This window comes from Stomoxys calcitrans, chromosome 1 (assembly GCF_963082655.1).
Source record: "Stomoxys calcitrans chromosome 1, idStoCalc2.1, whole genome shotgun sequence".
Classification (NCBI taxonomy): Eukaryota; Metazoa; Arthropoda; class Insecta; order Diptera; family Muscidae; genus Stomoxys; species Stomoxys calcitrans.
In genome coordinates, this window is record NC_081552.1 from 100,557,962 (window position 1) to 100,579,903 (window position 21,942).

Here is a 21,942-nt window from a genome sequence, read left to right on the forward strand (position 1 = left end):
TTGGTTTTGAAATGTCTTCAAATATTATCAGCTGACACGATAACGGAACGTAAAACTTTGTTTTTACTGAATTCTACTTTCCGGTTACGGTCGGCAGAAGTTCGGCAATCGCTTGCATGTGTTTTCACAAAGCAAAACAAAACAACTGACACGATTTCCTACATTTACGGTATGTTAACAAGAGCATAATCAGGCCTTTATAAATTTGTTATTCAGTTGTTATAATAAACTTCGAGAATCAACAACACACGGCACCCGCGTTCTTAAGCCCAAATGGCACGTGACAATACTCAAACTGGCCAAAAGACGTAACGAATTACATGTAATTAATCAAATCCTCGTCCATTGGCATGTGATGAAAACTACCCTCCATAATGCCCCGTTCGAAAAGTTACTCAAGTTTCATCCCCACCTGACCCTTCTTACGATAAGAAGACGTCCCTTCATCATCACAAACACAGTCGACAATTGACCTTACGGCCAAGGCACCAAGAAATATTCATTTACAGGTAGTGGCAGTTGCCCAACAACAAAATATTGAGTGCACTATCTGTCAAAATCAGTGATTAGTGCAATTCTGATTTTGTGTATGTTACTAATTCGCGCCATTTTTTGTTGTTTGTATGTGCTATGGTTCTTAACTATAATACACACACACACACACCCAAAACTCGTTGACAGATAGTGCACTTCTCGAGAAAAAATTGTACTCAGCTGTTCACGGTACACTATCTAGTAGTTATGTTGTGCAAGGCACGCTCCTTATCCAAACTCGGATAAATGTTGACCACTCGATCACCATGGTATAAATAAATGGTAGCGTCATTAGCACAACAAAAAACTATACCCCAAAAGAAACAACCTTTAGTGGCAAATGCCGTAAATTGAAATGTCGAAGTGATTTTAGAAATAAACTTTGTTTTACAACTTATATTCTTCAAATATTTGTATTTTCATCATTTTAACACTATTTTGTTGCTAATATGTAGAATATCGGATCATAAAGGACATATTTTCAAGATTTTAGAAAAAAACACAGCTGTGTTTTGAAACCTTTGACATTTAGATTTGCTGTAAAATCAAAACAAAAATAAAAAAAAAATCCTCAACTGTTCGCATGACCTCAACCTATAAGTGCATCCTGCTCGAACACCTTTAACACAACAAATTACTTGCATCACCTCCTGGCACTCATCGTTCTCCTCCACTACCTCCACCTCGATAGCATCGCACTCAGAAACGCCTCCTCGTTGAGACAACTCGCCACCCATTCCACCCTCACACTGTCCCCCATTCTCATCAGCTCGACCTCGGTATGAGGCAAAATTCAACATACCCCTGTGTCATTCCTTCTAGTCTGCGACGCAGTCCAACACATTTTTCATTTTCGTCAAACTTACAAACAGTTGCATAGTCGTCGTACTGCATAAACCATTTATTAGCGTCATAATTATCATCGTCAGAAAACATGGGCTCGCTGCGTCTAGCTCTGCCAACTTTAGTAACTTTATCTACCTCGGCACCGCCGTAACCAAAACGAATGACACCAGTTTTGAGATAAAGCGAAGAACAATACTGATAAACAGATGCTACTTGGACTAAGTAAGCAGTTTAGAAACAAGGCCACCTCTCGACAGACGAAGATTACACTATACGAGACACTGATCCCGGCCGACACGGGATATCTATGAGCACCACACAGGCTGGAACTTTGAGCTCCGACTTGTGTGGTGTCCATCGTTATCAGGAGAAGCTTAGCTGAAAGCTACTGGGCGCGTCCACAGGTTGCGGATGGTGGAAAGCTCATTTTTTATGCAGAGTAGCTGCAAATGCGGCCGCGGGCAGTCAGCGATTTTCGAGAGGAGAGTCTCAGTCAGTGGAGTCAGGTGGCACTGGGGCGCTGGGAAACTATGAGAACTACTATGAGAAACAAAGGAATGGTAAAAACTGACCCCCCCAACAATGACGACCCATGCAAATGAAAAAAGGACCATGATTTGGGGATCTGCACCTGGAATGTCCGCACTCTTTACAGAGAAGGTGCAGTATACGCGCTGGCGGATGTATTAGAGAAGTACAAGGCAGATATTACTGCCTTACAGGAAGTGCGATGGACTGGGAATGGCGTCACTACAATATCAAACGGAGACGAACTATACTATAGCTACCATAACACGAGGCATGAGTTTGGCTGTGAATTTGTGGTTAGGCGGAGAGTGAAACACCTTGTCTCCAGCTTTACTCCGGCGGATGAGAGGTTAGCCACAATCCGCATAAAACCCAAATTCTTCAACATCAGCCTTATTTGTGCCCATGTCCCAACGGAAGACAAAGACGAGCAGACCAAGGATATTTTCTACGAGCGCCTAGAGAGAGATATTAAAATCGCGCCCATGGTATTGAAATCGTTCTGGAATATTTTAATGCAAAGATAGGGAAGGAAAACATTTTTGGTCCAACAATCGGAAAGTTAAGCCTCCACGAGATAACGTCTAGTAATGGGTTGAGGCTGATTGATTTCGCCGCGGCAAAAAACATGGTAGTTACTAGCACCAGATTTCAACACAAAAGTATTCACAAAGCCACATGGCTGTCACCCGATCAAATACGAGAAACCAAATTGACCACGTTGTGATAGGTGGAAGGCATTCATCCAGCCTGTTAGATGTACGATCGATCCGTGGAGCGAATATAGATTCGGAAAATTACATTGTTGCAGCAAAGGTACGCACCCGTTTAAACATGGCGAGGAAAGTACGATCTGACACAGCACGAAAGCTGAACATTGAAAAGCTGCAAACACAACAAATGGCATCGGCATACTCCACTCGACTGACCCAACTACTTGATGAAAGCTCTTCTCGTTCCGATGATATAATGGCGCAGTGGCAAATTTTTGCCCACACCATGGAAAATGTCGTGAAATCCATACTTGGGCACCGGAAGCCTCCTCCAAGATGAGGATATGGAAAGAACATTTTACCCAACTGCTAGTGTCCGACGTTGGCGGCGAAGAGTATACCGCAGAACCAATCAATGACGATGGTATGTAATATTTACTTCCTCAGAATGAGGTCCAAGTGGCAGTGACCCGACTTAAGAACAACAAGGCAGCAGGAGCCGACGGGTTACCCGTTGAACTATTTAAGACCGGAGGCGACGTGCTGATAAGGCGTATGCATCAGCTTATATGCGCAATCTGGCTAGAAGAACGCGTACCCGATGATTGGAACTTCATCAACCTCAATGCAAAACAAAGGAGAACACGTTCACTCACGAAAAGAATGGACAAATAACCTACACTGCACCGGACGATACGTGGCTTGGCGGCTGACTTGCCCAGCGTTTGCCCTCCCACAGAAGCCGCAATCGGGCTTCACCATGATATCATTCCCATGCATTGGATATCCCAAAGTCAGTACCTTTACTTACCCTTGAACTTTGTCCCTACCACCTTCCGAAATTAACCTAAGCCAACAACATGTTTAGAATTCTGTTCAACGTTATAAAATCTTTCATAGTTTTATTCTAGCGAACTACTAAAATACAAACCAGAATTGCAATAGAAATTTAGTTTGAAAATCCAATAGAAAAGTAAATGCAAACATTCGGAAAATGTGAAATTTAAAAGATAAAAAAAAAGAAATAAAAAAAACCAAATTAGAATAAACTTAGAAAAAACAATAATATGAAACGGTCTTTCTCTTCTTCTTCTAGTTTAGAAACAGGACCAGGAATAATGCGAGACGGACTCCCAGATCGGTAGATGATGATGGCACCTGCTTGGTACCAGTAGATGGACCCTCAGTTGATCTGTCCGTCCGTTTATTGGTAAGTATGTTTATTTTTTCCCTTTGTGTTTGGTACATATATTTGCATTAATATGGTTTGTATGTTCTTTTTATGTAGTCTTTTTATCTCGGTGGCGATTTATGTAAAAATATACATAAGCATGTATTTTTTTCTTAGCTTCTCTTGCATTAGAGACAGCACAATCGGCCTCACTATTGGGACACTACCCCCACTTTAAACCTACGACAAAGCTACATACCTAAGCTGAGCTCAACCTGAGACGCCTTGGGCACCTTTTATACAAAAGTAAAAAAAGGTAAATTTCATAGAAACTAAATACACGATTGTCCTGCCAAACCACTCTTAATAAACAGATGCATTTTTTTCTTTACAAATATAGGCTGAAACAAAAGGAAAATAAGGAAGTCAAGTCTGGAGTCCGTTTGTTCGAGGTTAATGGTAATTCAACCGTCCGTATAGGGCTTTACATGGGGCATGTCTGTCTGAGCATGCCAGTTTGCTGCGTCTCCCACGTTGATTGAAGCGATGATGGTGGCTGGACGTGGCCGAAAATATACGATTATATTTGTAGTTCAAATCTTGCTTGTAATTTTGAGTTTTTGTTTAGCTTGTAAGTTCACGATTTATTTAGCTTGTAAGTATTTGGTTTATTTAGCTTGTAAGTTTATGGTTTATTTAGCTTGTAAGTTTTTGGTTTATTTAGCTTGTAAGTATTTGGGTAGTTTATTTTACTTTGCAGGTTATTTAGCAAGTAAGTTCATTTAGCTCTTAAGATTAAAGTCTCTTTTTTTTAGGTTTCACTTTTTAATATTTAGGTTACAAATTCAAGTTTCAATGTTTGTTTGGCACACAATTAACCATCAATAAAACACACAAGCATAAGCATCTTTTTCTTCTTCTTTAAAAGTGTTGGTTAGGTCATACTACAAGGCATATGGCTGGCTTTAGTTTCACAACAACAAAAAACACTCAATTTCACTCGATTCCACACGTCCAACCAGCTTCAATGTTCAAATTCAAGAGACAGGAAAAAGCACAGGAAATCGTCCATTTTCCAAAAATTTCCTGGCCCTTTTTCCTTTCACTTTTCTTCTCATTGTTTATATTTGTCCCCAAGCCACCAGTCATGAACACCGGCACCTATACGGCAGCTGTTTATGACGTGTTGCCAATCGAATACACCTTATGTCATTTACAATAACACGGTTAGTGGCCCTACTCAAGTTTTGACATCGCGCACACAACATAGATATGGCACACTAATTACAAGAGAACACATGCCACTCGCCTATTCCGACGATATCGACTTTATAGGTCGGTCACTGGATGTAGTAACTGCAGCCATTGAAAGAATCGAAAGAGAGTCAGTGAAAATGGGTCTGGCAGTAAATAGGGATAAGACGAAATGGATGATTTCAACTCCCAAAACGCCTTGTACAACCGAGCAAATAAAGAAAATGGAGAAAGTTGGGAACCACAACTTTGAGATAGTCTGTAACTTTATATACCTCAGCACCGCTGTAACCGAAACGAATGACACCAGTTTTGAGATTAAGCGAAGAATTATACTGGCTTGGAACTTTATTCTATGTTCGGCTAGTGGCACAAATGTTCTCTCGTAGCCAATTAAGGTAAATAAAGTAAGGCAACTTGTATCTTTCTTTTTAGATCCACATCCCAAGCCTGGCGTAATGCTTCTTTTAGTAAGTAAGATATTAATAAACTTTCTTATGGTAGAGTTGATGCCTAGAAACTGAAACTCCATCATGATTGACGTCGGTTTTGCATTATTGAAAGCACCTTCATTGTCAAAAAATATTACCATTGTAAATTCCTTGACAGCGAGAGAACCCTCTTGGTGTCCCTCCATCACGCTGGTATATATGACATGCTGGTACACTAGACAATGTCCACAATGGACAGAATCTCGAGGACAGAATCTTTCTTAGCTTAGAGGCCTTAGATGTATTCTCCACGTAGCTACAGAACTCCACCCGGGATTTGTTCTGAGCCTTTCTCAGCTCGCCCTTATATTTTCTTAACTCAGAATTGTAGATGTCCCAATGGTTTGGTGGTCTTGTGGTTTTCGCTCTAATAGTTTTCTGCAGTCCTTCCTTTCCTTCCCTTTTATTACAAATCGCCAGATTGCAACTTAAAATAAATTCGATAAACCGCTCACCCCTTTCGTTGACATCCGAACTTCCTAGTATCTGGTGATGTGCATAAGCATCACTTCCTACAATGAGGCTCTTCTTCCCTGCAGAAGCGGCTTCAACCAGCAACTTAAAGTTTGAAGGCGGCATCTCTGAATCGTGTGCCATATAAAGGAAAGCCAGCCAGTAATGAGACTTATTTATTTCAAGGCTGGCTACTACTGAATCTTCAGTGCTTAACGTCGGAAGAAGAAAAACATTTAGACTACTCTTTGCAAGAAGACAGGGTCTCTGTGCCCCATTCCCCGTATCCTTGAGTAGTTTAAATCGCGGTATTCTCAATCCACGAACCATTCCTCCACACATTCATGGCTTCTTGGTAGGAGCCACGTCAATTCCCCCTGCCATCAGGAGGACTTTTAGTGCCGCTGAAGCGGCCTTGCAATGGTGAAGATTTATCAGTAGAAACAGGACCATAGTCAGGATTCAGAACTTCCACCACTGTTGCGTTAGCCCCGTCTTCTCTTTCCGTCAGGACTTCATCCTCACAAGATTCGTTAGAACTTGTCATAATGAGCTTCCGTACGCATCCAGCGGCAGGTGAGAAAGCTGTGGAACCACTCTTCCTCAGGATACTGGGCACTTGCGGTGTGGACGATTTCTCCTTAGATGAATCACTAGCTGCTGTTGTCAAGGAACTTATTGATTTTCGTACTTCCCCGCTGGAGCACACCTTGAGTCTCGATTGTGGCAAGGGGATTTTCAGTATCATGCAGTCCGTCAGCCTTTATCGATATGGTCGATAGTTTCTAAGGCAATTGTTCAGCAACTGCTGAGTCGTCTCCTGATTTCCCAACCCCACCGCTTCTCAGTTTCAGCTTGTTGAATTCGTAGGATACCACTCCTTCAGACTTGCTGAGGTCTGTGATACAGACCGGTCACCCTCAGCCTCATCCAATCTACCCGTCGGTGGTTGAAAGATTGGGATTACATTAACTAAGTCTTCCAAGTTTGAATTCAGGATCTGAGGGAATCCTTGGTATAGAAGCGTGTGCCATTGGTCGAGAGGGAATATCTTCCTTCTTGACTAAATCTAGAGCTGCACCTGGCCAGATCTCACTAATCTTTTTTAGCGCACAACGAAAAATGTAAATTGATCCCCGAAGGCAATTAGTCTGTATCGGCCCCGATACCAGCCTGCATCGTCACAAACTGGAGGACACCCAGGAAATTCCGCAAGGACATGGGAGTATACTGATGACAGTCCCCTTGTCGACAACTACCATCACCAAACTGTCCCTAGCGACATCAGCAAAGGTTCTTGGACCCATCTTACTGTTGGTCGCCCTAGTTCTTTTAGGCATGGGATGCCCCCCAGGTGACCGCAGCGTTTGGCCGACTGCGGTGCAGTATCCGAATCTAGACGTGTAGTCTATAGGGTAGCCTGTGCAGCAAATCCCCGAGCCCAATTTAGGGAGTCTCTCTCCCTATTAGTGAGAGTCTTAGGATCATTCGCACCAAGCCTCTCTATAAACCTGAGAGCGATGCGCCTTCTATTATTCCAACCTCTTAAAGAGCGTGTTGATTTGCCGGGGAAGGCCGATGGCCTAGGCAAATCATAAGCATGCGAAGAAAGAATAAGTTCGGTCTTGCCCTTGAGACTCGAACCAGGTGTCTTCCTCAAAAGAGCCTGCTGACCAGTCGTCTATCGGCTAGTGGAGCCTGGAGCAGCCGCTCCATCTATTGAGGTTTCAGAAGCAGACAACATGCTACGGCCTGATACCATCACCACACCTGTTGGGTCTTTGGAGTCCATTCTAAGCCTTCTCTCGGGTTCTAGATCTGCCGCTCCACTGGAAACAGACGCAGATCATCAACAGCCTAATGGATATCACTTTCGTAGCTATCCTTGAGTGACTTAAAATTTTCTTTCAAAAATAATGACCTATTACGAGTTATGTCTGGTACTATGTTAATTTTTCACCGTTGAAACCCCATTTTTTCGTGATTACTTTTTTGAAAAACTACACAAGTAACAAGGATAAAACAACAATTTTACCCTTAGTAATGAAGGAATGTCCTACTGAATGAAATCATCAAATTGTCTTGCTTTGAAATCTATTATCGTAAAAAAGTAATCGGCGAAAAATATCGCGAAAAGCGAATATAGTACCAGCATTTAAGCGCAGTATGCACCTCTGGCGAAATTTTCATTAACATATGAAATGCATTGGCATATCCTAAACGAGGTTTTCGCTTGCATTTACGCAGCACAAATGAAATTTTCTTTGCGTAACAGGGTGACATAACAGGCATTGGTGATTTTTTTCTTGCAATTACGAATGAAAATGAATGTTTTAATAGCTCCATGCAAAATGAAATAAAGTTATTCGCAAATAAATATTACAGCACATATGTACTTTATTAGCCAAAAAATTATTGAAATTCGGGCTAAATTATAAATTGATGTTTGTCGCCATCTTGTACAATTTCGGGCCATTTTCGTTATTTGTGTATGTCATGGTTCTTAACTATAATACAGACACACAACCAAAACTCGTTGACAGATAGTGCACTTCGCGAGAAAAAATTGTATTCAACAGCTAACGGTACACTACCTGGTAATTATGTCAAACTACCAACCTACCAAGAGAATAAAATCCTACAAATTTCGGTAGAAACTTACCAGACACGGCAACACTGGTCGTGGTGTGTATGGTGTTGGTTGGGTATAGATTTTTGTTGTTGGACAAGTTACCCTACCTCTTGAGTATACCCTGACTAATCAAAATAAATGGCATATATCACTAACTGAACGTACCACCGTTTGTCAATAAGAAAGATATAACAGTTTTGGCTTCACTTAGCGCGTTCATATTTTTAAAATAATCGGTTTGGTTTGTTCTGACAATTACAAAGTTTTGCGCAATGGCCGCTGAAAATGCAAATCCACAGAGAGAAGTTCGATCTTTTCTAATGCCCCGAGATCCAAGCATCGACAGAAGATTTCGTCCACGTCCTCAAAAACGAGAACGCTTGTTTGTTACAGTCAATGAAGAAAATGACTACGAAAGTGGTAGTGATGGTGAAAGTTGCGAATCGGATGGCGAATATTCCTTAGGTGCTCCAGAATCTATCGATTCATCTGGTAGTGTCGAATCGGGCGCTTTGGTCTATTTACGCCTTAGGCCTGTTGATGTTCCTTCGCCTGCGTACAGCATTTCGGAGGATGGAAATGTTTTGGTAACAAGACCACCTTCAGAATCCTCCAGTTCCAGCAATAATAAAAATTCAATGGAAAAACAATACAGTTTTTCAGGCATATTCGATGAAACTGTTAGCCAGCGAGATGTATATGAACGATGCATAGGACAAAAGATAGAGATCGAAGAGAGTTTCACAGTGTTGACATATGGTACTTCTGGATCGGGCAAGACGTTCACATTGCTTGGAGATGCTTATCGCCCCGGTGTCATTCCTCGCTCTTTGGAAAATATATTTAGTCAATATCAAACTAATATATATCCTAACCCAGCCTTGAAGTTGTTGAATGGCCGCATCACTGTTTTGGATGACGAAATGGCGAGCAGAGAAAATATTTTGCGACTAAAAATTCTTAATGGATGCCCAGAATTTGAGGGCGATTACGCGAATATGCAGAATTGCATTATCAATGATCACAAATTTGTCCCACTTGCTTTAGACACTAGTGTATCTGTTCTTATCTGGGTGACATTCGTCGAGATTTATAATGAACTGGTATATGATCTATTGGCACCGACCAATCCCAACTCATCCAAAACGAAAAATACTACAACACGAAAGAATTTAAAAATTGTTTGCAATGATGGCAACGTGTTTATTAAAGGCGTAACATCGGTTTATGTAAAAAGTAGCGAGGAATCTCTAAGACTACTGAGGGCAGGTCTGCAAAAACTTACCTATGCTTCGACATCGATTAACGCCAATTCAAGTAGATCTCATTGTATATTTTTTGTGGATGTCCTTAAATACTTTCGATCTGGCGTTATTAGTGAAACTTCATACAAATTTTGCGATTTGGCTGGATCTGAACGATTGGACAAAACTGGCAATATGGGTTCAAGACTAAAAGAAGCCCAACGAATAAATACTTCACTGATGGTGTTAGGAAGATGCTTAGACGCAGCTAACAGTATCTCTGCTGGAAAAGGCGATCGTGTACCATTCAGAGAGTCGAAACTAACCATGCTTTTGCAAGCTGCTCTTTTGGGAAAGGAAAAGTTGACAATGATTGTAAATGTGACTCCCACAGACAAATACTACGAGGAGAATCTTAATGTTCTTAGTTTTGCTGCTATAGCAAGAAACATTATATTTAAAGCGCCAGTTATAAAACAGAACCAGTCACGTTATTCTGTTATTGGAGAAAAGCCAGATAATGATTACGTTCAACAGTTGCTGGAAAAGATTGCTTGGCTTCGTAGCGACAATGAACTGCAAAATCAACAAATTGAAGAATTAATGGACAAAAAAACACAATTACGTGAAGAGATTTTACGTCTCTCAAATCAACATGCTGATGAATTGGCAAAACAAGAACATGAGCTGCGCACCGAGTTAGTAGAATATTTTAGGAAAACTCTCGAAGAAAATAGAAAAAAGCATGAAATGCGCTTACAAAGCGAGCTTGAAAGTCAAAAGCGTATCTTTGAATCGCGCATCGAATTCTTGAAGCGTAAATACGAGGATGAGCTTGAAGAATTGCGAGAGGAAATTGAAGATTTGGAGAAAGAAGCAGAAAAGGAGAATATGGAACCAGGAAATAGCAAAAAACGTCGCACTACAGATTAAATAAAATATTTTTTTTATTAAAATTCACATTATTATAACTTATATGTACAGTCCGAATGGGACATTTTTGTTTCTACTTTTTTAAATAAAACTGTAATAAACTTAATAAGTGCTTGAATGTTATTTTTAAAAGTTTAAACGAATTTGCATTTTTCCAAATCGAAACTTGTAAACCTCTCCCACGAAGTCGTCAGCCAGACTATTTACCACCTGGACGAAAGAGAACAAACAATTCCTGCAGTAAATCCCTCAAAGATCCTTGAGGTGACCCTAGACAGTCTCTTACCGACGGCCATGCTATCTCAGCGATTGGCTGACCAAAATGAATTATGAAATATGTAATGGAAAACCCTAGAGACATCAAAACTCAGGCTAAGGACCATCACAGGCGATCGGGTCGATGCTCCGGGTTGACCGCGCTCCACAAAGAGAGCTTGTCACTGATCGCTACCCCCGCTTGCAAATATACGGTTACAACAACAGGGACAAATCAAAAATTAATGATCATGTGATATATATGTCCTTCATTTACAATTGGAGTATATGAAATATAGTACAATTCAAGTAGATCTCACAAAGTAGATTTTCTGTTCCGGATTTCTGCATCAACAGGGGAAGTGTTTGTTCTTATTTGCAATTCCTCATTTGAAATACGTTTTCGCTTGAAAATTCAAAGTATTTGTCGCAGGCAGCAATTTATAAAAACTTGGATTTTGCGGGTAGTCGCTTGTGTCAATCTCCAAGTTGTACAGCCATATAATAAAATAGATTTCACACTACTATTGAAAATTCTGACTTTTGTATTATGTGAGATGTCACTGCATCTCCAAACTTTGTTGAGTTTAAGAAAGGCGCTTCTAGCCTTGTGGATACGTACCCGTTTGTCTGCTTCCGATCATGCGTCCATTATTTTGCTGTCAAGATAGAATAAGTTGTTAACGTCTTGAATGACATGGTTGTTTATAGTAAGCGGTGTCAATTTCATGTTAATATCCTCATCAATTTCGTCTTTGTTTATCTTTAGACCTACTTTGGCAGCATTTTCATTCAGTCGTTCCAGTTTCGCCTTTATGTGCTCGAAGCCTTGCGCAGTCATCCAAGTAGTTGATGCCTCCGAAAAAGACGTTAATACCCCAGCGTATGCCATAGGGTGCATCAGCATTAGTTGCTTCTAATGCAAATGCAAATTTTGCCATGAGCATTCCACTAAGGAACAGGGGCAAACTTCTCACATATCAATGAGTGCTGTCCGATTCAAGTTTAAGCTCATTGATAAGGGGCCTCCTTTTTATAGCCGAGTCTGAACGGCGAGCCGCAGTGCGACACCATGTACTCAGTGCGGCGAGAAGTTTTACATGGCGAAGTACCTCACAAATGTTGCCAGCATTAGGAGGGGAAACCCACCGCTGAAATTTTTTTCTGATGGTCTCGGCAGGATTGCTTCTAATACGGAGTCTAATAAAATTAAAAATAGCTTCGCCGACAGGATGCAATCCTGCTTCACCCTCTTGTCGATCCCGAAAGATCGGCTCTCTTTTCTATTGAAGGGGAATGACACTTCAGCACTCCTATACAGCTGCTACAGGATGCCCTTATTCAACAACGTGCTCCACATTGAAGTTCTCGAAACTATGTCAAACACACGCTCTAAGTCGACGAATAAAAGGCATAGGTGTGAATTAAGTTCTGCAGGCTGTTCAATGATTATACGCAGGGTGTTAATGTGGTCGGCACAAGAGCGTCCTGGCCGAAAACCTCCCTGTTCCTTCCTCAAAATGCTGTCAAATGCAGGCGAAATACGCTGCAGAAGGAGACTTGGCATCACTTTATATATTGCGATTATCAATGTTATCCTCCAGTTTTTACATTGGGTGAGGTGACCCTTCTATGGGATTGTGACCATGATCCCTGCTAAGAACATAGAAACAAATTTATGTCATCAATTGAAACAAACATTTTAATAAATGCGCCAATATAGGTCAATGAACAAATCGAGCCATTGACCATTTTCGGCAACTCAGCGGTTATGCAAATGCATTTGCATAGCACATCGCAGAGTCAATCAACTCAATTTAAATCTGCATGCGTCTGCATAACTGCATTTAGTTCTTAAATTTCCTTTTACTTGTTTTGATATAACTTTCGTATTAATAAGCATTTATCTTAAAGCCCATTGTTAGCTGTAAGAGTATATAAGCTCAAACAAAATAAAGGCCATTTGGCAATCTATTAAAACAACCCCATGTGTTATTGCTTGCCCATTTTTCTACTAGTTACAAGTGCTAGGAGAAAAGATTCAGAAACTCAAGAAAGGAAATAGTGATAGTTTTGACGCATCGTTTAAACTAACAACCACTACCCGTTCTTGAATTGAGTGCCGCCATGACTGACATTGAAGAGTGCATAAAGATCCTGAGAGCCAAACCATATAAGCCATTGCCATCAACAAGAGAGAAGGTGAACAACTTTACAAATTCAGCAAAAGGAGTTTAACCCGCTTCAAGGGATAACTAGGGAAATATGGGCTCGGATGACGGCCTTAAACTGATTTCTGCAGGGTTTGACATCGGTGGAGGACGGCGAACCAATACAATGCTACTCCATCCAGATCAAGACAGTCAAAGGTCTGTGGCTTCAAACACAGATCCTTTACGATGAATTATGGCAGCATCTGGAGGACCCATAAAAAGATGGATCTTAACCTTCACATTAGGTTTATGCAAGCACTCGGTAAACCAAAGGAGGTACCAACAATTGATGAATTACTATCTTTCCTAGAATTCCAGTTTCAATCAATGGATTCTATTGTAGTCAAGGATAAACCGGCAGGACAACAAAACACAAGCCGGGTAGTCTCTTCTGTGACAGCATCTGGAAACAAAATTTGCAAATTATGAGTAATAGACCCCATCCGCTCTATCATTGCAAAAAATTTTGAACATGTCAGAACCTGAAAGACTCAAGTGGGTACAACAACACAAACTTTGCGTCAATTGCTTCAAGATTGACCATTCAGCAAAGGCCTGCTCTGCAAGCAGTTGTAGAAAGTGCAGCAACAAACACAATACGTCGCTGCATCTGCAAAAGGGGATCCAAAATTCACTTAAAAATAAAAACTCAGCTCAAAAACAACAACATTCAAACACACAAAACAGCGCAGCCCCAAACAACGCAATGGCAGTCATCTGCTTTAGCTTCATCTTTAATCGGTAACAATAGTTATGTAATATTAGCCACAGCAAAGGTAGTCATCAAATCTCCAAATGGTGCTTCATATGAATTCCGGGCAGTACTGGACTCAGGAATATTGTAATGGAAAGGCTCATTCGAAAGTTATCTCTCTCACCAGCGGAAGCATCGCTATGCATTGATGGGGCTGGAAAGGACCAGAAAAGAGCAACTCATCGTATAAATGTTGAAATGACATCAAAAGATCATTGTTTCTCTGTAAACTTGGAAGCCTTCGTCTTACCAACTACCATTCCACCACAACCAAACCAGAACGTTGAAGCCTCCACATGGAACATTCATCTATCAGACCGTAATTTCTATAAACAAGAAAAAATAGATATTCTACTTGGTGCTGAATTTTAGTTTAGTCTTACGCAACCTAAGATGATCTTCCAACACTTCAAAACACTTCACTTGGCTGGATCGTCGGTGGACAAATCCGACAACACAACATTGTCAGTCAGTCAACAGCACCAATGTGTGCAATATTTGATAGTGAAACATCACTAGAAACTGCGATTGAACAACTTTGGAAAATGGATGAGGTCGGATCCAACGAAAAGGTATTATCTCCAGCAGAAGATCAATGTGAATCTCATTTCGTGCATCATGTGCAGACTAGCGATCTATTCTCAATCTTACTCAGGTTCCGATTGCCGAGATTCGTCTTCACGCCTGACATCGAAAAAATGTATAGGCAGATACTACTAGATTCCACCAATCACCAATATCAACTGATAATTTGGAGGAAAGATCCAGCCATGCCAATTAATTACTACGTGCTCAATACAGTGACATATGGCACAAGGGTAGCTCCATACCTCGCTACCAAATGTTTGCAGAAAATTGCAGATGACAACATCATTAATTATCCGCTTGGTTCAACGAACTAAACGAAATGATAATTTTTATGTTGATGATGGTCTCGGCGGATCAGTCAACATGAACACCGCAATTGAGACTCGGAAACAGCTGGTGCAGATCTTGAAAAAACTTGGGTTCAATTTGAAAAAGTGGTGCGCAAACCATCCCAGCCTATTGAAAGACATACCAAAGGCTGACCAACGAATGAGCCTTAATGTAGGTGATTTGTATAACTCCGTTACTGCCAAAACATTAGGACTGTTTTAGTTACCTCAAAGTGACCACTTCTGCATCAAGGTGAAACTGAACGAAGTTCGGACAGTCTCAAAACGAACAGTTATATCCGAGTTGGCCAAATTATTTGATCCACTTGGACTCATCGCCCTTGTCATTGTTAAGGCAATGATATTTATTCAGGAATTATGGATGCATGAACTATCTTGGGATGAGCCACTACTTGAAATCTTCATGCTGCCTGGCTAACTTTCAGACAAGATAAGGGGAGAGTTCAATATGCAGAAGAACCCAGTATACATACATTTGGACCGACTCCGAGATTGTCTAACACTGGATCAATGCACCGTCTTCGTCCTACAAGACTTTCGTGGCCAACAAAATATGTGCTATTCAATCGCTAAGCATACCTGAACAATAACGCCATGTAATGTCGAAAGACAATCCAGCTGATGTACTATCTCGTGGTCTACATGCAGCCAACTTGCCGAAATGTCACATCTGGTTCCATGGCCCACTCTTTCTTCGTGGGGATGCATCATTATGGCCACAGAAGGTTGACTTAAGGTTCACCATTACAAGTGACATTGTAGCATACAACGCTAGGTCTAGTAAACCCCAAGATGGTCTGAAATGTTTGAGCTGAAATCAGCAGCACGCAGCTAGCTCCCGGCTTCTGTCTCGTCGGCAATGGGGAGGTTCTTTAAGGCTGAAAACTCAATCTATGGGATGTCTACACTATATTATTTTAAAAGTGTGCGTGCGAAAGATAGAAGAGAGGGAGAGAGAAATAGAGAGAGGAAAGTAAAAAAAAAGGGGGAATTTTCAAGAGAGGGTTTTGTCTACCACCGATGCAGAGATGTTCACATCGTAATACGCCCGCCCATCCATGACCAGGACTAAAACCCAAAGTTATATCATATTTATCCATTGGTCCCACTGTACCTACCCTTCAAATGTTTGTAGCCCCGGAATCACAAAACGGAAATTTAGCTAATATTCATTATGTTGTTTATTAAACAAAATCCAAAATAAACCATTAAAATTCTAGAAAAAGCTAACTTGAACTTTCACATAACCTTAATCCTAAACAGCATTAATAAATTCATTAAAACAATTTCCAGATAATTAACGTTCATTGTGGCCTAGACCAAATCTAATTCAAGTAACAATAATTATTTAGATAGCAACTAGTCCAATAATAATTTAGGCAACAATGATTCTAAAAACAACTATCCCTTTACTTTAAAAACAGGAAACAAAACTAAAAGGCTAACAGCCTAGCTAAATGACAAATAAACCTAACCGGTGTATGTGCAATTTCAAAGAAAAAAAAAAAGCTGAAAGAAATATATCCCATTCGGATATCATGGGGTTAATTTAAATCAAATGTGCATGCAAAATTTAAATATAAAAGAAAATGTAAAAGAAAAGTTAATGGCAAACACTTTAATTAAGAATGAAAATCCATTTAAAATTTCATTCTGGTTCGGGGATATGAACCTGCGACCCACTGTGCCGTGGTGGATTACATTCGAAATGCATTGGATGTATGTATGTAGCTTTAATCAGAATTATTTCTCTGTATGGTACATTAAAGTGCACCAAGTGCTTCCTCTTCCTCCCATATACTGCCTTACCCACGAGAGTTACCAAACAAATATCATCCAAACCAAAATGGAATTATTTAAAAAAACAAAAATTATTGATCTAATTAATTAATTAGACAAAAAAAAATAAATTTTGAAAAGAAAAATTAAATGACCGAAACCGGGCTCGATCCCACGACCTCTCACTTCAGAGTCAGCGACCCCCACCACTGAGCCAACCACTTGATGGGATGATGGCTAAGCGGCCATTTGATCACTTTGAATGATATTTGCTTAGTTACACCAAACACCACGTTGAACTTCGGTGGGTATTAAAATCTAATCAAAAAGGGTGTTTAATTACTCACTTTGAAAAATGTCCCCCGTTGAAAGATCTTTCAAGTGTTCCGGTTCCGGGATATTTTCCAACACAGCGATTCCAAGGAGGTATTTAAAAGCGGATATGGACAGGAAATTGGTGAAATCAGCAACAAAGCACTTCACTTACACACTCACGCATTCAATGTCTATGTATTTTTTTCCTTTTTTTTTGTCTTTAACCACTGTCTTTTACTTCCTTTTTAAAAAAAAATTTAATTTTTAGCACAACAGTTTTAGCTAATTTTCTTTATTTTATTTGTCTCTAGACTTTTTCTTTTTACCATTGAAATTGCACCACACTTACAAAAGTTTGAGTTCTAATTTTTTTCTATCAATATTTATAGCTATTTTTACTTTAAATAATACTTTTTTTTTTTTTTTTGTTTTTTTTTTTTTTTTTTTTTTACAGGTTTTTAACCAATTTTGATATATTCTCTTTAAAAATTTTAGTTCTGGACGTTGGAGAGACTTAGTCAATAAAATTTTACACTTTCTAAAACACTTCTTGGTCTGGTAACCAGACGCAGGGCCAAGTTTTCACAATCTTCACAAATTACTCGATGAAATGCCCAAAAGCCGTCGGCGAATTTCTCCCAAATTCATCATCGAAAGGATATGCGGGTTTGTCGATGAGGGTTTCCCGTTCCCAAAAAAAAGAATCGGCCTTTGATGGTCCAAACAGCTAACATCAATCTCAAACAAAGCTAGTCCAGCCAGGCGAATGGGGATCAACCAAAAAAAGGTTAAAAGTTCCAAAAAAAAATTGCAGCAGGAGCAGTCAAGATGCAATAGTAAAAGGCTCCAATAAGTGCAGCAGAAAAAAAATATATTGCCCTTAAATGGCTCCAGAAAATTTATTGAAATAGCCAATTTCACTGAGCCTAACTTCTATTTATAAAATAAAAAGCCTTGGAAATAATACGCTAATTCAGCTAATTTTCGTTAAATTGTTGCGGGAACTGCGTATACGTATACGTACTAAAAACCAATACAAAAATAAAACCTTCCTCAACACAATCAAGCCAATGCTAATATGGATCTCAAGGCCCAGATCAAGCCCCACGGAGGTCCTATACAAGCACTTGGAGAAAAACCACAACTCCGACAGACCCACCCACACTATAGGAATAGCCTAGCGGTTAGTGACGTCGCCTTGCAATCCGGAAGCCCAGGTTCGAATCCCGGACCGGTCGAAATAAATTTTATTGTTCTAACGCCTGATGTTATTCAAACGCGTGAAAAAAAAAAAATAAAAAAAATAGAAAATAAGAAAATAAGAAAAAATAGAACAAAATTTGTAGCTAAATTGTAGCAAAAAAAAATATAAAGCAGAAAGCAGAAAACCAGCGACAAGTCACCCTACAATCCCCCCCACCAAAATCAGGTTTGGGGGTTTCATAGAAGACCACAAAGCTGACAATGCCTGGAGCTGATTGAAATTTCTCTTACATACGAAGGTCCTTTGCATGATAAATACCAATTTTCTTCCCACTTAAGTCCTCTATTTCGTAGTAGCACGTTCCTATCTTCTTCCGGACTCTAGCTTTTAAAAATGGTGGTGCCAATTTGGAGTTATACCCTTTTCAAAACAGCTTTGAGAAAAATTTCTCCTGTAGACCTCTTGACCTACAATGAAGTTAACAAGCCTAGATCGCAAATTGTAATTACGTTCATTCTGCTGCCGCCGTTTCTCCATATTTTTAGAAGCTCTATCTCTGATTATATCGAAGTTATCTCCACGATCAAATTTAATAGCCCTGTCTTCTAGCATCTCCAGTTTTCTGAGCAAAGAATAGGTACGCCCATGAGTTACCATGTGTTGACCGAAAGCCATAAAGTAAGGTGTAGTGCCTATCGAAGTGTGTATCGAAGAACGTAAAGAGCAAGCGATGCTGCTGATCGTGTTTCAAGTAAGCCCTTATTGCGGACAGAACTGAACGGTTGACCCGCTCAGAGGCATTCGATTGGGGCGAATGAACAGCCGTAAAAACATGACGGATTCCGAAACTTGAAAGAAATTTGGAAAAATTACTCGACTTAAATTGGGACCCATTATCTGAAACAATTGTTTCAGGCGTTCCAAATACATGAAAAATCTTCTGCTCCAGATACTTGGTAACCACATCAGTGGTGAACTTCTTAACGGGTTCTAAAAAACAAAATTTGGACAAATGATCGACGGTAATAAAAATACCAACATTTCCAGACTTCGATCTAGGGTAAGGACCTAAAAAGTCTATAAACAGCTTTTGAAAACATCTTTCCGTTTCCGGTGTCTTTCCCATCGGTGGACGCATAACGATGTTCGGGTGTTTAGTTCCCTTGCAAATTTCACACTTATTAACGAAGTTCCGAACGTCATTTACTAGATTCGGCCAAAAATAAAATCTTCGAATTCTTTCCAACATTTTGTTTATGCCGCAATGAGACGATATGGGGTCGTTATGCGCTTTAATTAACAAGTCGTTAACCATTTCCTTGGGTATCCATAATTTCCAGGCGAAGTTATCCTGTAACTGCTCTCCGGTGCAGTGCTCCGCGCGTCTATAAAGGTAACCGTCAATAACTCTCAGATCCGGTGTCTTTACAATCGTCTTATTGACCGTTTCCAACAACCCGAGGTAATGTTCGCTCTTGAAGTGAGGCGATTCTAGATCGACAAATAATCCGGACCCATCTAAAGCCGTAGTCTCAATTCCGGACAGATCCTCCGTGTTGGCACGGGATAGTGCATCTGGAACTACATTTCTGCTACCTTTACGATGCTCTATATTGAATCTAAAGCCCTGAAGTCTCAAAGCCCATCTTGCCAACCGAGAATTGAGGTCAGTTTGGGACATGAGCCACTTCAATGACGCATGGTCAGTGATCACTGTGAACTCATGTCCTTCCACATACGCTCTAAACTTTTTAATGCTTAGCACGGCGGCTAAACATTCCTGTTCGGTGACAGAGTATTTGCGTTGGGCTTGATTGAGCTTCTTCGACATGAAGGCGATGGGAAACTCGTCGCCCTCCGCAGTTTTTTGCACCAGCACGCCTCCTATACCAGTACTGCTAGCATCACAGTGTATGTAAAACGGCTGTGAGAAGTCAGGACTATGCAGCACTGGGGCAGTGGACAAAATGGACTTTAATTCATCGAAAGCTAATTGCGCATTATCGCACCATACAAATCTACGATTAGTTTTGAGCAAATCAGTTAAAGGAGAGGTAATAGAAGCGTAGTTCCTAATGAACTTCCGGTACCAACCGGACATACCCAGAAACCGTCTTATTTGTCGGACCGAACGCGGCGGTGGAAATTCAACAATGGCAGATATCTTGTCAGGATCTGTTCGTATTACCCCGTTTCCTACGACGTGGCCAAGGTATTTGACTTCGGGAACGCAAAATTTCGACTTTTCAATATTAATAGTCAAGCCCGCCGACCGAATTCTATCCGCCACTTCCTTTAAAACTTCCATATGCCGATCGAAGGAGTCAGAGATTATCAATAAGTCATCCAGATAAACAAACACTTCCGTTCTCAAATGCGCCGGTATCACCTTGTCCATCAACCTTGACATGGTCTGTGGCGCGTTACAAAGGTCAAAGGGCATGACCTTGAAGTGGTACAAGGGACGGCCAGGAACGGTAAATGCTGTTTTATCTTTCGACGACTTATCGAGGGGAATTTGCCAGAACGCATCTTTGAGGTCCAAGCTCGTTATGTACTCGGCGCGAGGAAGTCTACTCAGGATGCCGTCTATGTGGGGCAAAGGATAAGCATCCTTGACCGTCACTGAGTTTACCTTCCTGCTATCCAAGCACAAACGAACTTTCCCAGGCTTGCGAACTAGCACCATTGGCGAAGACCAGGCACTTTCCGATTCTTCGATAACGTCCATCTCTAACATCCTATCGATTTCGGCATAAATAAGTTTTTCTATGGCTGGTGAAACCGGAAAGTGTCGTTGTTTAATCGGAGCTACGTCTCCAACGTCTATAACATGCGATATGACATTTGTTCGGCCCAAACCTTGCTTCGAAAACGATGGAAAGCTATTAATGGTAGATTGCAAACGACCACGTTCAATATCTGTCAAAGTTCCTAAGGTAGAAATCTCCGAAAGAACCGGTGAAAACAATCGGGTATTAATTTCCGATACGAGACCCATAGGTAATAAATCAAAAGCGCGCCAAAAATCGATGCCTAAGTACAAATCTTGCGACAGACCGGGAACAATATATAGTTTAATTGGCTTGGAAAGGCCTCTAAAAGAAATGGGGGTACTGATGACACCAGAAACAGGCTGACATTTGCCATCAGCTGTCTTTACAAAAGAGCTAAATTTCTTAATATCCTTACTTGACTGTAAAGCGTATAATGCAGCATTTGAACCTAAGCAACTAACAGAAGCTCCTGTGTCTTAAAGGCCGTTAATCATCTTACCAAGCAGTTCAACTTGCGCGTAAGGTCTTATATCATTAGGTTTGTCATATATGGAACTTAGCAGCAAATGCCGCGTATGATTAATTTGTCGCCAAAAATTCCTCACACGTCCGGTGGACCTCACTCTTCTAACAGAGCTAACTGCCTTACCAAAAATTTCGGCTCTTTTCTCATTATATTACGCTAAGCGGACATGAAATGGTTTAAAATATGTTGGGGGATGTGTAGAAGATTTAGGTGGCGAACTGAGTTTTGAATCAGAAACAGAACGTAAAACTTTAACATTGTTGTTCGGGACTAAATCGCATTTTCCAGTCGGACTAATTGGACTATCATTCAGAGTTGTCAAAATAGAAGGTGTAGAATTGGGTTTAAGATCAGGTTGATTGTCGACAGTATTAACAGGGCT

The 21,942-nt window shown here is 40.5% G+C and overlaps 1 protein-coding gene and 2 long non-coding RNA genes across 3 annotated transcripts in view; 2 read left to right on the forward strand and 1 right to left on the reverse strand.

Annotated features, from left to right (window-relative positions):
* Window positions 1–17,286, reverse strand: part of LOC106093728 (uncharacterized) — a 50,088-nt gene extending 32,802 nt beyond the window's left edge. The window contains exon 1 of the long non-coding RNA XR_009396569.1: window positions 17,086–17,286. This is a non-coding gene — a long non-coding RNA (uncharacterized LOC106093728). The remainder of the gene's footprint in view (window positions 1–17,085) is intronic.
* On the forward strand, window positions 3,655–4,669 carry LOC106095365 (uncharacterized). Its single transcript, XR_001222731.2, has 3 exons — window positions 3,655–3,831; window positions 3,910–4,108; window positions 4,193–4,669. It is a non-coding gene; the product is annotated as an uncharacterized LOC106095365 (long non-coding RNA).
* On the forward strand, window positions 8,787–10,908 carry LOC131994248 (kinesin-like protein subito). Its single transcript, XM_059360893.1, has one exon. The coding sequence runs from the start codon at window positions 8,895–8,897 to the stop codon at window positions 10,797–10,799; it is 1,905 nt and encodes a 634-aa protein (XP_059216876.1). The 5' UTR covers window positions 8,787–8,894; the 3' UTR covers window positions 10,800–10,908.
* Window positions 17,287–21,942: the final 4,656 nt, after the last annotated feature.

Excerpts from the sequence above, each read along its gene's own strand:
- LOC131994248 (XM_059360893.1), top strand. The coding sequence starts at position 8,895 with ATGGCCGCTGAAAATGCAAATCCACAGAGAGAAGTTCGATCTTTTCTA.